The 17,678-nt window shown below is 40.6% G+C and overlaps 1 protein-coding gene across 3 annotated transcripts in view; it reads left to right on the top strand.

The window, feature by feature from the left end:
- The first annotated feature begins 4,098 nt into the window (after positions 1-4,098).
- The window catches only part of CCDC171 (coiled-coil domain containing 171), a 313,810-nt gene continuing 300,230 nt past the window's right edge, over positions 4,099-17,678 (top strand). For 2 of the 3 annotated variants that reach the window (XM_037061927.1, XM_037061925.1), the window contains exons 1-3: positions 4,231-4,346; positions 11,500-11,665; positions 13,642-13,777. In XM_037061927.1, coding sequence (XP_036917822.1) covers positions 11,622-11,665; positions 13,642-13,777 — 180 coding nt within the window. In that variant the 5' untranslated portion in view covers positions 4,231-4,346; positions 11,500-11,621. Of the gene's footprint in view, positions 4,163-4,230; positions 4,347-11,499; positions 11,666-13,641; positions 13,778-17,678 lie in introns of those variants that run through there. The other variant, XM_037061926.1, reaches the window with a different exon arrangement.

The following is a 17,678-nucleotide window of genomic DNA, read 5'->3' as shown; positions in this document are numbered from 1 at the left end:
ATTATATTAGTTTCAGGTGTATTCCCCAGTGATTAGACATTATATAACTTACTAAGTGACCATCCTGATAAATCCATCCATTGCATCCAACTGACACCATGCCTAGTTATTAGAACATTATTGACTGTATTCCCTGTGCTGTACTTGACATCCCCATGACTGTGCTCCAAGACCAATCTGTACTTCCTAATCCCTTCCCTTTTCACCACCTCCTCCAAACCCCCTCCCATCTGGCAACCATCAAAATGTCCTCCACATTTATGAGCCTATTATTATATTTAGGTTAGGAAGGTAGGACTTTAGGGAGACATTCACTTTTCTTCAGTTGCCCCAATTTCTTAAGTGACTATGTATTATTGAAGTAAATAATAAAGATATTTTCATCTTTGAGAAAAGTAGAATGTGAAACTACTTATCACACTGCTTGACACATTTTATGTTCAGTAAAAAAGTGTTATCTGGATTTAAATCTTTTATGTTAACTTACGTAGCTTTAAACTTTTAATACATGCCTACCTCTTATTGCATTTATTCCCAGATAGTTTGTATTTCCCATTCTAATGTGAATATGAGGGAAGATTTATCACGAGAGTGAAGGCGAGGCTGGAAAGGCAGTTAGGGACAAGACTAGGGCCCTTGACTGATGAGGGGAAAATTTGGGTTTTATCCAGTAAGAACTGAGGAGCCATTAAAAGAATTGATCAAGAGGGTAATATAAGCATACAGAATGGGAATTGAAGGAACAAAGGACCAGGGCCACTGAGAGCAACAATTGTGGCAAGGCCTTGTAGTTCTAAGAATTGATACCAAAGCAGCTTAATTACCAAGCACCTGGTGTTTGAGCCTCCTGGGGGAGGTTACTGAAGGGTCAAAAGGATGTGGCTCATCTGGTGCTTAAAAACCCTACAGCTCATGTGCAGACAATGAACATAGAGCTCTCCCTTAGTTTCTGAAAGGTACATATGCCTTTAGGCCTGCTTTTGATTTTTCCTACTTTTCGTAGTCCCATTTATTTGTTTTTTCTTTTGTTTCCCTTGCCCAGCTTGTATACCAGAAAAAAAAATACTGCTATGAGAATTTCTACTTTTTGATCTGCTCCTCTCATATTTGCCAGTTTAAAAATGCCATAGACTTTGGTTGTCAACTTGTAAGAACGTTGAGAGTTTGCACAGAAGGGGGAGGTGAGTGACTTGCATCAGACCACAGTGAAGGTCCTGATCACAAGTGTCTGGAGATCAAATGACACTTCTGACAGGGAAATGACAAGGGAAACAAACAAATGAAGATGTTTAGAAGTAGACAAAGGAAGATGATAGGAGACTTGGAGAAAAAGTAGGTCTTCATGATTCTTACACTTAGAAACTGAGAGCTTGAGAGAAGAACATTTCCGAGCTTTTTTTTTTTTTAGGGGTTAGGGTGTCTAAGAGATTTGAAATTTTATAAATAGGTAGAGGAGTAGTTTTGAGGGCTCCAGTGAGAAGTTGGGAAAGATAATTAAGGTCTAGATGTACTGAATTCAATATTCATTATAAGGGCACTGTTCACATTGGAGTTAAACATTCAAAACCAGAGCTTAGTTTATGATACTGGGATGTCAGGTGGACAAAAAAGAACTGAAAATTAAGGACCTCCAGTTGACAGTGGTAGGAGTGTGTGTCATGGGAAAATGTGAAAGTTGAGGGCAGAAACTGAGAAAATACCACTTTGAGGGGCAAGAAATGGATAATGAGTCCCTGAGCAGCAGCAAAAAAATCAGAGTTGGAGAAGCCAAGTCTCATCTATGCCGTAGAGAAGCCTGAGGAGGGTCACAGTGATTTCAGGGATCTGGGATTGACAATGAGGTGACCATTGAATTTGGAAGCTGTGTGGAATGCTGGTGGAGATGAGTTGGATAATATCTCTAGAGGACTGGCAGAAAAAAGACTTTTCATAAGGAGTTGTATGTTAAGCAAATAGGAGACAACAGAGAACTGACCTTGTAACTACTAGAAAAACATAGAAAAGCTCCAAGTGCTTTAAAACAGTCAGATTTATCATGTAATTATTGTAACTTTTCAACTTAACACCCTTCATTAGCTTCCTTGCTAGATAAACTAAGCATGAACTAGGTAGGGGGCCGCCAGTGACTGGGTTCTGCTTGCTGCTCCAGCCCCTATCTTATTTCCCACTCCACTGCACACGGAGACCACAGGCAGAGGATCTGCCCGTTTTCCAAACGCCTCGGGCTATTTCTTGAGCTGATGTTTGTAGCTCCCTCCAATTCTTTCTTGGCTTGGTGAAATCTATAACCAACCATTTTCCCAGACTAAGCTCAAAGTTCTCTATGAAGTCTTTTGCGGTACTCAGGGTTGATATTAATTTCTAATTACCACCGTGTCTGTATTATACATCCTACATCCCTACTACCTAGTGCCTATATATAGTCTGTATTCTATAAATGTTAAATGAACAAGTAAATGAAGACTGCAAGTCTTCATGTTGCACATATTTATTACTAAAAACAAGCATGCCAAAAGAAAAAAGGACTCATGGACATGGGCAACAGTGTGGTGATTGTGGCGTGGCCGGTAGAGGGTACGGGGAGGGGGCTGGGAAGGCACGTATAAGAGTACTAAATGGTAACAATACAATAAAAAAATTCTTGGAGGGGTGAAGTGTGCAGATTGTACATTGGACATTTATTCTTGCTATGAAGCATTCAATATTGTGATTTTTGCAAAAAAAATTGTTATTTAAAACTTGTAAAGTTTAAAATGCCTTAATCACATTAGTCTGTTGTAATTTTCCATTTAATTTCTAAATGTTAGAGTGTGCTATTTTGTTCTTTCCCTAAGCTCTTTCCTTTGAAGCAATTATTCTCTTTCTGGTAAAAATTATGAGGAAGTGGGATGGGCCTCCTTTTAAAATACAAATGACTAAACTCAAACCAACTGAAGTTTCAGTGAATAATCAAAGAGGTTTTAAACTCAATCTATATTCCCATTGATGGCCATAGGTTCCCTGGAGGAAGACGGGAAAGATGGTCCCCTCCCTAGACCTGGTTTCAGGTTGATTACAATCAAAGGGGACGATTTTAGCATAAAAAGATTATCTTGCATCAAACGAGTTTTTTTTCCAGGGTGGGGTGATCGTGGTGAAGATAAAATGCTTAATCAAAATCCCATCAATTTGCAACGTTCTTTGGGGAATAGGGTTTCAAAAGCCAAGGAACAAAAGAGTTGGTTTTCCAATGTCCCTATGGCAGCAGATTGTGTAGCAGCTACTGAGAAACCGAAGTATAAATTATCAACAAGAGGAAGGCGTGTGTGTGTGTGTGTGTGTGTGTGTGAGAGAGAGTGAGTGTGTGCGGCGGGGGGAGGGGCGGGCAAGAGCGCGAGCTTGGAGCTGGGAGAGGAGGAAGGTGGGTAGGAGAGACTGAGCAAAAGCTAAGGAGCCAAGGACGGTTTTGTGAGGTACCTCGTTATGTAATATTTATAATGGAAGGCGCTACAACAGCATCAGTGCACTGACCCGCTTTCTTCTGGCCCAATTTAACACAAGCTGGAATACGATGGGAAGGGGAGGAGGGAAAAAGAAATGCAGTGCTAGCAGCGAGCGATCAAAAATAGCAGGTAAACAAGCCACTTGTGCAGAGACGGGTCAGGCAGAATTTTCCCCCTGGCCCTACCACTAGAGATCACGGGCCCTGAGGGGGCTGCTCTGGTTTCAAGGATCAGCAAAGGGGCTCGTTTTAAATCGCAGGATCCGGATCTGACCTCTTAGATGCCTAACTCAGTTGCACGGAGGATAAGGGGCTCAGAAATCTGCAGTTTTCACACAGCTCTTTGGGCTTTCTAAAGCGTTGACTTGGCTCGCCACGCTGAGAACATCAAACTTGAGCTTGGGCCTCTGCGTTCTCCAGAGGGGGAGGCGCCCCTAACTACGGGGTAGCCAGCGCCCGGCTTCCCAGCACCCACTCCCGAGCGACAGCGCATGCGTGGGCTCTCCTTTAAGACAAGAGGCGCAGCTTCGCGGGCGGCTCTTCCAATCAGAAGAGGGAGGGAGGGCAGCGGGAGAGGGGGTGGGAAGGAGAAGGGGCGGGGCCAGAGGCCTGCGAAAGTCTAAGGTCTACGAGGGAAGTCGAGTCTCCGGAAGTGACCGTTGTAAACACCGTCTCCTTGGGGTTTGTTTCCCTTCCCGTCCCCTTTTGCAGCTTGTTCACCATCCCTGGGTCCTAGAGTCCGTCCAGTTCAAGCAGTTTTTTTCCCTGACCCCTGCAATCAGCCCGGGCCTCTTTCTGTCTTTGAGATTTGAAGCTTCCCCTGGGGTCTTGGGTGTATGGTCTGGACCCTGGGAGCCCCCTTGAGGTAACCAGGAGGTGGGGGAGTCTTCAAGGTGAACTACTTAGGCAGGGAAGTGTAGAGAGGAACAGTACGGGGGGTAGCTGCATTGAGTTTTATGGGGGATCCAAGTTAGTTTGTTCATATCGTCAGTTGGGGACACATCTTCAACTCCTGGGACTAAGGCCTCTCCGCCCACCTGGCGGAAGTTCTTGGAGCATCTTAGCCAGAGGGACTGTCGAAGTACCCAGGAGGGACCGGAGGTTAGGACCCAGGGCGGCTGGACTTGGAGCTTCTTTGACTTGGTTACCTATTCCACTGATAGTTTTATCACTGTACCTAGATGTTTTACCTTCACCATGATTCCTTGTCCTCTTTTTTCACTCTTGTAGAAGAAAACGGAGATTTTGCTGCATTTTCTCTGCCATATTTAGTAACATGGAAATCCCATCATAGTTTAAATTGAACCACTTTGTTGATGTAGTTATCCTAAAACATACAGAGTTAGGTACTTGAACCTGTGTGTTTTCAAAAGCTAACGTCAGAGAGAATGAGAGGAAGAAAATAATTTTTTGAAGGACACTTTGTTAGACAGAGTATTTTTATGATGATGAATTTAAAAATTTGAGATATAATTTATATAACCTGAAGTATATTCACTGTGTTGTATAGCAATCACTGCTAATTTCAGAACATTTACATCACTCCAAAAAGAAAACTTGTACCTGTTAGCAGTCAGTTCCAATCCCTTCTCTCCCTACCCTCTGTAACTGTGAAGTTACTTTCTATGGATTTGCTCAGCCTATTCTGTACATTTCATATAAATGGAATATAATATGTGGCTTTTTATATTTGTCTTCTTTCACTCAAAATGTTTTCAATGTTTGTCCATGTTGTGGTATGTGTGAGTACTTTATTGCTTTTTATGGATGAATAATGTTTCATAATTTATCCATTGATTATCCACCCATGATGAACATTTGGGTTGTTTTCACTTTTTGGTTATTATGAGCAATGCCTCTATGAGCATTTGTGTACAAATTCTTGTTAAAGTTCAGTAATTATCTTAGAATGTGTCTTTGTGTTTATTGTGCTGGGTTAATTTTCTTAGAGATGCAGTTTGTTTTTTCAAAATGTAGATTAAAATCTTTTTGTATTCCAGTGAAGTTTTCTTGAATTTTACAGTCTTTAGTGTTTGTTCTATTCCCTTACTTTGATCTTATTCAGGGGCTTTTGAAAACACACAGGTTCAAGTACCTAACTCTGTATGTTTTAGGATAACTACATCAACAAAGTGGTTCACTGCATTTGGTTATTCTTTGAGTATTTTTCAATATTTTGTCACATTCTCTTGATTCCTTTTGATCTTTATTTTTTAATTAATTTTCTACTTTTTCATTTTAAAAAAAGATTGATTATTTATTTATTTATTTTATAGAGAGAAGGACAGGGAAGGAGAAAGAGGGAAAGATATATTAATGTGTGGTTGCCTCTTGCATGCCACCAACTGGGGACCTGGTCCATAACCTGGACATGAGCCTTGACTGGGAACAAACCAGCGACCCTTTGCTTTGCTGGCGGGCACTCAATCCTGTGAGCCATACCAGCCAGGGCTCATTACTCTCTTTTCTTACATCAACTGTGTGGGATTTAACTGCACTATTCTGTTGCTCATTTTTTCTTGTTTTTGTGGAAGATTAGTTTACCTGAATTTTGAGAATGGGGCAAGGTGCAGGAAAGCTTTTCTAATGTCATAGAAGGGTGTTTTTTTTGTGAATGTTAAAAACTATGGTGACTCTCTGAGGTCTCCTGGCCTTGTTTCTTCTACAGCATTGTCTCAGCCATGTCTCTACTTTGTCTTTATTTCCCCGATCCTGCTCAATTCAAATAGCATCTCTGGTAGCTTCTGTTTAGTGTGGGTTTCTGTCAGGGAAGAGGACCTTGGCAGTTCAGTTTTGCAAGTTCATGAGGCAGACTGTACCAACTCTTTCAAGACTCTCATGGTATGCCTGTTTCATGTGTCACCCACTTTCATCTGCTGCTCTCAGAGTAGCCTGCAGTGTTTTTCATTAAATATCTGTGGCTCTTGGAGGTTCCATCCAGTGCAGGCTTGTTATTTCCCTTTGCTTTCTTCTCTGTAGGTACCTTGACTCTTGTGCAGGTTTTGTGGCTGTTGGTGGTTTGCCCTCATTCATGTGTATTTTGTGGTTCTTTTCGTTGCAAATATTGCTCATGGTCATCTAGTTCAGTAACCTTAGGATTTATACAGACTCTCTTATTTCAATTAATAAGGAAATTAAGCTGTAGAAAAACAGACTTGATGATAGAGACATATACCTTTCACTCAAATTATTATTTTTTAACCCTGAGAGAGCATTCTCAAGCTTTTTATCCATATTAGTTTTCTGTTGTTGTGTAAAAAGCTACCACAAACTTAGTGGCTTAAAAGAGCACCCATTTCTTTTTTTTTTAAATTTATTATTTATTTATCTTCAGAGGGGAAAGGAAGGAGAGAGGAAGGAAACATCAATGTATGGTTGCTTCTCGTGCATCCCCTGCAGGGAACTTGCCCCTGCTGGAAACTGGCCTGCAACCCAGGCATGTGCCCTGACTGGGAATCGAACCCCGATCGTCTGGTTTGCAGGCCCACGCTCAATCCACTGAGCTACAACAGCCAGGGCAAAAGAGCACCCATTTCTTATCTCTCAGTTTCTGTTGGTCAGGAGTCTGGGCACAGCTTAGGTGGACCCTCTTCAGTTTTACTGGGTTGTAGTTAAGGCACCAACTGGGCTGTGTTCTCATCTGGAGGCTTGACCGAAAAGAACCTGCTTCCCAGCTCATTTGAGTTGTTGGCAGAATGTATTTTCTGTTGGACCCTGTATGACTCAGGAATCTTGCTTTTTTGCTGGCTGTGGGGTAGAGGTTGCCTGTAGTTCCCTTGCTGTGTGACCCTCTCTATAGGCAGTTCACAGTATAGCAGTTTGCTTCTTCAAGGCCAGAAGGAGATTGTTACTTCATTCTGCAAAAACAAAATCTGATATAACAATGTAATCATGGGTCTGGCATTCCATCATCTTCACCATATTATGTTGGTTAGAAGCAAGTCACAGGTTCTGCCCACAAAGGCAAGGTGTTTATACAAGAGGAAAAACATCAGAGGCAGTGATGGTGGGGACCACCTACCTATTTCACTGCCTGTTATCAATGATCTGGAATTCATGACACTTGCTCCTGAGCTATGGGACATTTGCTAGAGGATCACTCAGATTTGCAGATGTTAGATACCAAAATAACACAGTGAAAAATGATGATTCTCTTCATTTTAGCTTAATTTAACTTTATTAAAATTAGGTACTCTACCTCTTCCTACACGTCTCTGCCCAAGATAAAAGCAAAACAAAAAGCAGGCAGTATTAAAGTCCTAACACTGTAAATTCTTTGCCTGTGAGATAAATAGAGGTTTTGTTTGTGCCTGTTGTGACATTATGCACACATGCATGTGGTTTTAATCTTTTAACAAAACAAACATTTTAATATACCTGGTTTTATGTATACTTTGAGCCTTGGACATTACTCTTAACTATAGAAGAGTCAATTCTTTGTAGGTACTAACTCTTTTACTTCTGAAGGCAGTTTCTCTGGAGTGTGATCTTTGGAGGCATGTGGTAATAAGGTAAAAAGGTTTTGGGGCTCAGTATCAGAAGGGCTTGATTAAAACCTTAGTGTCCCCTACTTAGTAGATGCCTGCCCTCAGGCAAATTATTTAGTCTCTCTGAATCCAAAGAGTTTTCTTAATTGAAGTAAGGATAATAAACCTCTGGTAAAATAACTGTGTCAGCTGTGGCCTTGTTGAAAAGGCTTCGGCTTTTCAGTTAGGTATTTATGAGTTGGAATCTTGATCCTGTAACTATGTGACTTTGGCAAGTTACTTCTAATCTCTGAGTTTTCGTTTTCTCTGTTGAAAAACGGGCTACCCTTTACATTGCAGTGTTGTAGAGATCAGAGGTCTGTGTAAAAATGACTGAGTACAGTGCTTGACACTGGAGTAGGTGCTCAGTAAATGAATGATAGTGCTATCTGTTTATCTCCTACCACTGTTGTCCAACTTAGTCTTTTAGAAATGGAATTTCTCCACACACCCCCATCTTGCTAAAAATTACATTCTCTTTATCCTAGGTTGAACTATTCTGCCGTCAGCCACAGGAACCACTGTCTTAAAGATCCCTTGGTGTTTGTTTGTAGGAGCAGCTTGTCAGATTTCCGGACTGTGGTTGAATCTACATCCCAGTTGATTTATTTGAGTTCCTTTTTCAGTGATCTCTAGGGTTGTGAGAGCAGGGACAGAACCAGTTTGGCCTTTTACTGGTCTTCTAGATGTCCCTATTTACTCACAATTTTACTAAACAATTCTTTTTTTAATTGTCACCCAAGGACGTCCTTGTTGATTTTAGAGAGGGGAAGGGAGGGAGGGAGAGACACCGATGTAAGGGAGAAACATGGATTGGTTGCCTCTCCCACATTCCCTGACTGGAAGACCCAACCCCCAGCAGGCATGTGCCAAGACTGGGAATCGAACCTGTGACCCTTTAGTTTACAGGACAACGCTCCAACCAGCTGAGCCACACCAGCCAGAGCTAAACAATTCTTTTATTGTAGCTCCCCTCCAGACCAAATCACCTCCTGTATCACCTACACCCTTCCTTTGTCAGGGATCATTATATTTTTTCAGAGGGTTCTGTGTTCAGTAATAGAAATTGATAGGGAGTGAGCATTGTCTGTGTGCCATTTGTATTACTTAAGTCTCAAATATATGAGTGAGGTTGATATAGCCATATAGTCATGGTTGAGGAAACAGGCTAAGAGAGCTTAAGTGACCTGTCCCCTGGCACATACTTGTAAGATACTTACTGGAATCCTAACTCAGATCTCTGTTGAGTCCATAGCTTGTTGTTTATCTAGGATATTAGATTTCTGCTGGGAAGACACTTGTGGGATCTTGGTATTTGTGTGTTTATGGACTTAATTAATTATAGTTATCTCTCTGTTTAAAATGTTTACCCAGAGAATTTTTCATACTGTAGTAAAATAACTTGAAGTGGTTGGCTCTGTATAATTTGGAGTATTTCCCATAAAACAGGGGTCCCCGTGAGAAGGCCAGTACCAGTTACTGATGCTTTCCTCTTTTCTTCTTCCTTTTTGATCCCTCAGGAGAAGGCCTTTGAAAATGATATCTTTTATTTGGGAGCACTTTGGCCTTTGATTGTAACATTGCATTTAAAAAATCTTGTTTATTCAAAAGTCTTTGGGAACCCCCAAATGACCCTGGACTTCATTTTATTTTATTTTAGATTTTATTTCTTTATCTTTAGAAGGGAAGGGAAGGAGAGAGGGAGAGAAATATCAATGTATGGTTGCCTCTCGTGTGTCCGCTGCAGGGAACTGGCCCCTGCTGGGAACTGGCCTGCAACCTAGGCATGTGCCCTGACTGGGAATCGAACCTCCATCCTTTGGTTTGCAGGCCTGCGCTCAGTCCACTGCGCTACACCAGCCAGGGCTTATTTTACTTTTTAAAAAATATTTTATTTTATTTCTTTTCAGAGAAGGGGAAGGGAGGGAGAAAGAGAGAGAAACAGTGATTGCCTCTCATGCAACCCCTACTGGGGACCTAGCCTGCAATCCAGGTGTTGGGGAGCTGTGCCCATAGAGCCCACCATCTGCAGTGGATGAGAATAAGTCTACCAAGACATGATTTGCTTGGGGAGGAGAGGTGACTGATCCCTTGAAAGAGAAGGACCAGGAGCCTTTTCCTCAGTGGGCTTCTATTAGGTTCAGTTTGCGCAGGAATACAGGTAGAGCTCATCAATAATTGTTGGGTAGTAAGGATCAAGCAATAGGTAACATACAAAGAACTATGAGGGCTTATTCTGTGTCAGGGTCAGTTAGCTAAAGGGCTATACGACTTTGGGAAACAAACTCATTTCATGCTTGGACGCTTATCAGAGAATTGAGGGCATTCTTAGCAAAGCAGGTTTCCTAGGATTTTATGCATTCTTTCTTAGGCCTGATTGTCCCAGGGAACCCACCCTTTCCAGCACAGAGTCGCATCCACCTCCAGCATTATTTCAGGCTTAAGGCATGGTTTCAGGCTTAAGTCAGGCAGGGGAAGTAAGGCAGCCAAGAGATTAGGGGATTTCTTGCAAACAGAATGAGGACACAGGCTATGTCAAACCTGAGGGGCAAGGGTCCATTACCCCCTTTTTCTATAGCCCCACAAGTCCTTCCCTGAGGGCCCCTTCATGACCATACCTGTCTTAGGTCGCTCCTCCCTTGAGGAATCTTACTGGTCATTGGCTAACCATTCAACTGCCTGGGGCCAAGCAGGGTGAAGTAAAAGGGGCAGAGGCTGGCACCCCTGCTAGGGAGATAAGCTTTGTCTCTTTAGTGGCTTATGGTGCCAAGGTCCTTAGCCATGGGGGAGGTTACAGCTTCTGAAACCAGGCAGGGCGGTTCCCAACACCCAGGCATATGCTCTGACTGAGAATCGAACCCTTTGGTTCTCAGGCTGGTACTCAATCCACTGAGCCACGACAGCCAGGGTCATTTTATTTCAAACAGATTTCTATGCTCTACAGAAAGCCACTACCTATTCCTTTTCCAGTTTAAGAAGAATTTTTCCCAATATTTTTATAGCAATGTTTTGAAAATAAAAGTATAGAATTACTCTGTTCTTGAAGGAACATCTTTCTAACTTTTTTGCTTGTAGTCTTTTTTAAAAGAAATAAAACATATGTATTTAAAAATGTTTATATAAGCCCTGGCTAGTGTAGCTCAGTGGATTGAGCGCGGGCCTGCAAACCAAAAGATCGCGGTTTGATTCCCTGTCAGGGCACATGCCTGGGTTGCAGGCCAGTTCCTGCAGGGGACACATGAGAAACAACCATACATTGATATTTCTCTCCCCCTCTCCTTCCCTTCCCTTCTAAAGATTAAAAAACAAAACAAAACAAAACAGCCCCCCTCCAAAAAATGTTTATATAAAAATAAAAGCCATAGCTTTGAAAAACATGAGCACTATGTATTGGCTAGACAATAATTTAAAAATACAAATAAATTGAAGAATAAAAGAAAAGTTGTCTTTAGTCTCAGGATTCATAAATATAACTACTGTTTTATTGTTTAGTATTTTAACAGAATTCAGTCCATCTAACCTGTAAGCCACAGACATCTTGGACAATTTAATCATCAATAACGAAGTATATTGTTAAGAAACTGTGGTATTTTGAAAGAGTTGGAAGACTTATCATGAATTTAAATGCTTCAAGTAATGTCACCGATGATGCCCAAAGGTAAGTCTCCAGGCTTTTCCTTTACTTGAGGACTGCTTTTGTTCATGAGGAGCAGGGAGAAGTCAGTGGTTGGAGGGGCTGATTATAAGAATTCTCACGGTTCCGGTGAGACAGGTAGAAATTTCACAGGGCCATAGGAGCAGGAATGATGCCTCCGGAGACTTTGTACACTCTTCATGCTCTTTGATTAACTCAGTCCACAAAGGTCAAAGTGTCTGTGCTTTCTTTTGTCCCTAGATACTTGCTTATTCTTTTCTGCCTCTCTTAATCTTTTCTTCTCCTTATATTTCTGCTTATTCACATTTCTGTATGGTGATTACTTTGGCTTGCTGTAATCCCTGTGGCTGTTAATTCTTTTATGCTTTTAAAATTTCTTTTTTAGTTATCCATTTAAATATATTTTTAAAAAGAATCATGAGGTGTGCAGTGGGAATAGTCTGAATAAACTTTGCTCATATTTAATTTGAGAAGAACTGATTTAAATAGATCACGTATCAGCAAAGATGGGTGGGGTGGGGCAAGTACCATGACTAATATGTACTTCACCTATAAATAGAGTTTGCCTCATAAACATTTTCTAATTATCTTTAGAAGCTACCTTAAATCTTTCCTTCTGGAGTAGTGTAGGATATAAATGAATAAGATATTAACTTTTTACTTTGCTAATAGTTCATCTCAAAGAGGACTTTTTCTTTTATTGAATGTGGCAAGGGTCAAGAGTAAGGTCTTATCAGCTTGTTCACCACCACAGGTGAGAAATATGGTTCAAGGTTCTTTCCTGTTTGGATATTCTATTTTATATGTGTATATATGTACATATATATGTATTTTCATGCAAATACTAGGTGCATTTTGAGAAAAATTAAAAAATACAAATGAAAAAACAATAAAACTATTTATAATCCTATTACTTGGAGTTAACTACTAATAACTTGTTCATATCTTAGAACATATAAATATATAATTATATTTTAAAAATATTGCTTCACATTATTTAGTGTCTTGCCTTTCAGTTTTGGGGGGAACATTTTAACATATTAGTATACATCAATAGCCCTGGCTTAGTGGATTGAGTGCTGGACTATGAACCGAAAGGTCGCTGGTTTGATTCCAAGTCAGGACATGTGACTGGATTGTAGGCCAGGTCCCGAGCTGGCAGTGTGAGAGGCAACCAGTCGATATATCTCTCACACATTGATGTTTCTCTTCTTTCTCCCTCTCTTCCTGTCTGTCTGAGAATAAATAAATAAATAAGTTATTAGAAATACCGGAAGTGAAAGGCAAAAGATTTATACGATCTGAAGAGAAGCCAGAGTATATGGAACTGCCTTTTGACCCAGCAATTCCACTGCTAGGATTATACCCTAAGAACCCTGAAACACCAATCCAAAAGAACCTATGCATCCCAATGTTCACAGCAGCACAATTTACAATAGCCAAGTGCTGGAAGCAACCTAAGTGCCCATCAGCAAATGAAGGGATCCAAAAACTATGGTCCATTTACACAATGGAATTCTAGGTGCAGCAGAGAGAAAGAAGGAGCTTATATCCTTTGTAACAGCCTGGATGGAACTGGAGAGCATTATGCTAAGTGAAATAAGCCAGGTGGTGAGGGACAAATACCATATGATCTCACCTTTAACTAGAACATAATCAACAAAAGAAAAAGCAAACAAAATGTAACCAGAGTCATTGAAATTAAGAACAATCTAACAAGAGCCAGAGGGAATGCAGGAGGGGACAGAGAGGGAAGGGTTTTCAGAAACTGCTATAAAGGACACATGGACAAAACCAAGGGGGAGGGTGGAAGCAAGGGCGGGAGGTGTGTTTGGTGGGGGTGGGGAAGAGGGGTAGGGAGAAAATACAGATAACTGTACTTGAACAACAATAAAATAATTTAAAAAAATAAAGAAATACCAGAAGTTCTGGAAATATTCTTATGGAGAATTATATTTTATTATAATCTCATTTTATAGGTTGAAGAATGCCTCATCTGATGTAAAGCAAATGCTTAAAAGTGAAACAGAATTGGATATTACTGCTGATCTCAGAAAGAAACTCCATCGGGCTAAGAAAGAAAAATTGGAAATAACAACTAAGCACAATGCAGAGGTAAAATTTATTTTCCTCTTAATGTTAAAAGTAGAGTTTGATTAACTTAGATTGATTTCAGATTACAAAGTCCACATTTAATCTTTATCACAATAACATCCTTGTGCTTAGGAAGGGAATTATAAAGAAAACAAATGTTTTTAAAAAAAATATGGTGGAATTGTGTACGATTGTTAAAATAGAAATTTAATGTTATACTTATTTGTATGTTGCCTTCAATTTATTTTAATAATGAATAAACTTGTTCAAAAATATTAATTGAGCCCTGGCTGGTGTGGCTCGGTGGATTGAGCACTGTCCTGTAAACCAAAGGGTTGCTGGTTTGATTCCCAGTCGGGGCACATGCCTGGGTTGTGGCCTTGGTCCCTAGTTGAGGGTGTGAGGGGTAACCAATCAATGCATCTCTTGCACACTGGTGTTTCTCATTTTCTCTCTCCCTTCTCCTCTCTCTAAAGGTAAATAAATAAAAAAAAATCTTTAAAAAAATATTAATTGGTAAATGTATTTGGTGACTAAAAGATTTATAAATTAGACATTTTTGAAGTCCTAATGTAGGTTCCTTTTGGTCTGTCCTGCAATAATTTCTTAAGGAGATTTGAGTATGAAAATTTTAATCTCAGTATAACTCATAAATTATTTTAGTTTATTGTTTTATTATATTACTGTATCTTTTATTTTATTAGTGTGTATATATAAAAGTAGGGGTGGGGCAAAAGTAGGTTTACATTTATTCATATGGAAAATAATACAATAATTGATAAATAATAATGTAGGAATATACTATGTTTCGGCGTACTCACAACTGTAAACCTACTCTTGCAGCCCACCTTATATATACAGATATATATATATATATAATGTGTATGTATATTCAGTTATGAACTATATGTTTATGTCTCTTCTGTCCGTTTTGTTTTTTCTGTTTTCTACTTTTCTTCTTTATGTATCTTATTCATTCTCTTTTTGTTGTTGTTATTTACTGACTTTTGGAGAGAGAGAGGAACTGAGAGTAGAGAGAGAGAGGGAGAGAGAGAAACATCAGTTTGTTGTTTCACTTATTCATACATTCTTTGGTTGATTCTTGCATGTGCCCTGACTGGGGGATTGAACCTACAACCTTGCTATATCCGGATGATGCTCTAACCAACTCAGCAACCCAGTCAGCACTTTAAATCTTACTCATTTCTACTTTTTGTGACAGCATGGATGGACCTGGAGATGATTATGCTAAGTGAAATAAGCCAGTTAGAGGAGGATAAATACCATATTATCTCACTTATATGTGGAAATAATGAACAAAATATACACAAACAAAACAGAAACTGATGCATGGATACATGGAACAGACCGATAGCTATCAGAGGGGAGCAGGGAGAGGCAGGGACTGGATGAAAGAAGGGGAAGGGATTAGCCAAAGAACATACATGCATAACACAGAGAGACAGACAACAGGGTGGCCAGAGGGGAGAGGGGGTGGGGGCTGGGTAGAGGCCGACAAAGGTGGGGGAAATGGAGACATCTGTAATAGTGTCAACAATAAAAATAAAGTTAAAAAAAAAGTGAAATGGGATTTAACACTAACCAGAAAAGGCAAGCCCAACACACCTCCTGCTTCTTGTTTTTTTCTTTCTTTTTTTGTGTGATTTTTAAAAAGGATTTTATTTATTTATCTTTAGAAGGGAAGGGAAGGAGAGAGGGAGAGAAATATCAATGTATGGTTGCCTCTCGTTTGCCCCCTGCTAGGGAGGAACCCAGGCATGTGCCCTGACTAGGAATTGAACCATGATCCTTTGGTTTTCAATCTACTGAGCTATACCAGCCAGGGTGCTTCTTGTTTTTTCCACTTTCACTTAGGCATAATCAGTAAACACAAATAGTGTATTAAAAAGAAAACTTGCTTTTTTTTTAAATTCTCACGGGAGGGTAAGGAAGGGAGAAAGAGAGGAAGGGAAATGTTCACGTGAGAGAGAAACACTGATTGACTGCCTTCTGAACCCAGACACGTGCCCCATCCGGGGATCACATCACTGACCTTTTGGTTTGTGGGTTTGCAGAACAATGCCTAGCCAACTGAGCCACAGTTGTTGTTCCTTCTTGCTCTTCCTCTTCCCCTTCTGGTACCCCTATAATTTGGATGTTGGAACATTTAAAGATGTCCTGGAGGTTCCTAAGCCTCTCCTCATTTTTTTGAGTTCTTGTTCCTTCTTTTCTGTTTGGTTGTTTCTTTCCTTCTTCTGGTCCACTCCCTTGATTTGAGTCCCAGTTTCCTTTTCATCACTATTGGTTTCCTGTGCATTTCCTTTCATTTCAACCAGTTTAGCCTTCATATGTTCCTCTAATTTGTGGCTAAAATCAGCCAATTCTGTGAGCATCCTGATCACCAGTATTTTGAACTGTGCATCTGAAAGGTTGGCTATTTCTTGGTCACTTAGAATTATAGGCTCTGGGGCTTTGAGCTGTTCTTCTAATTGAGCCATTTTTGGTCAGGTCTCGCCTGTTACATATGCGGGGCGGAGCCTTAGGTGTTCACCAGGGCGGGGCAACCCACGTGTTGGGTTGTGACACTGTATGTGGGGATGGGGTCAGAGAGGGAGGAATGGCCCTTGTTCTGCTCTCTCTTGGATTTCAGTCCCCTCTGCTGTTTCCCACAAGCAAATTGGGCCCTTCTGGTGCTGGTTCCTGGATGGGTGGGCTTGTGTATGTTCTAGGACCCTGTGGGTCTCTCCAATGAACTCTCCTGTGAGTCTGGGAGTCTCTCCCAGCACCTCAACTCCCGCAAGTTTTTTGAATCAGTGCTTTTAGGCTTTATTTCCTGTCTCTGGGGCCCTGGGTTGCGTGGTCTGTCTCACTGCCCATTTTTTTGCCTGGTTTATCTGCATATGAATATGTGTCTGTGGTCAGCCAACCTTCTTGTGCGCCTCACTGGGTTTGCTCGTTTCCTCCCCATTCATGAGTTGCCAACCAGTGCCTTTTCCTGCTGGGACCCCTCTCCACTGGCCACCGACTCTGCCCCTCTTACCGGTCTGGATGAATTGTTTGTTGTTGTCAGACTTTGGTGTAGTTTAGTTTTCTGTCTGTTCTGGTTGTGTTTTTGTTTATAGATCTTTGTTGTCCTTAAATTTGGTTGTGCAAGGAGGTACAGCGTTTCCACCTACGCCTCCATCTTGGCCGGAAGTCCTATTTGTACTTCTTAGTACCCTCACCTCTTCACCCATTCACTCATACCCCCATCCTGTCTGGCAAGCATCAAAATACTCTCCATATCCATGATTCTGTCTCTGTTCTTGTTTGCATAGTTTGATTTTTAGATTCAGTTCTTGATAAATTTGTATTTTTTGCCTTTTGTTGTTCATAGTTTTGATCTTTTTCTTTAATAAGTCCCTTTAACAGTTCCCTAGTAATAGTTTGGTGGTGATGAAATCCTTTAGTTTTTTCTTGTCTGAGAAGCTCTTTATGTGCCCTTCAATTGTAAATGATAGCTTTGTTGAGTAATACTGGCTGCAGGTCCCTGCTTTTCATGACTTTGAATATTTGTTGCCAATCACTTCTTGCCTGCAAAGTTTCTTGAGAAATCAGGTGAGAGTCTTATGGGAACTCCCCTGTAGGTAACTAATATCTTTAGCTGCTTTTAAGATTCTCTCTTTATCTTTAACCTTTGGCATTTTAATTATGATGTGCCTTGGTGTGATCATCTTTGAGTCCAACTTGTTTGGGACTCTCTCTACTTCTAGAACTTGCCTGTCAATTTCCTTCACCAAATTAGGGAAGTTTTCTTTCATTATTTTGTCAAATAGATTTTCAGCTTCTTGCTCTTTCTCTTCTTCTGACATGACTATTGTAAATGTTTGAGTGCTTGAAGTTGTCTCAGAGGCTACTTATACTATCCTCATTATTTTGCATT

This window comes from Sturnira hondurensis, unplaced genomic scaffold, assembly GCF_014824575.4.
Source record: "Sturnira hondurensis isolate 20B ecotype Veracruz unplaced genomic scaffold, ASM1482457v3 Scaffold0013559, whole genome shotgun sequence".
Classification (NCBI taxonomy): Eukaryota; Metazoa; Chordata; class Mammalia; order Chiroptera; family Phyllostomidae; genus Sturnira; species Sturnira hondurensis.
Note: the sequence above shows the minus strand (reverse complement) of the source record. Positions and strands in the feature narration are given on the sequence as shown.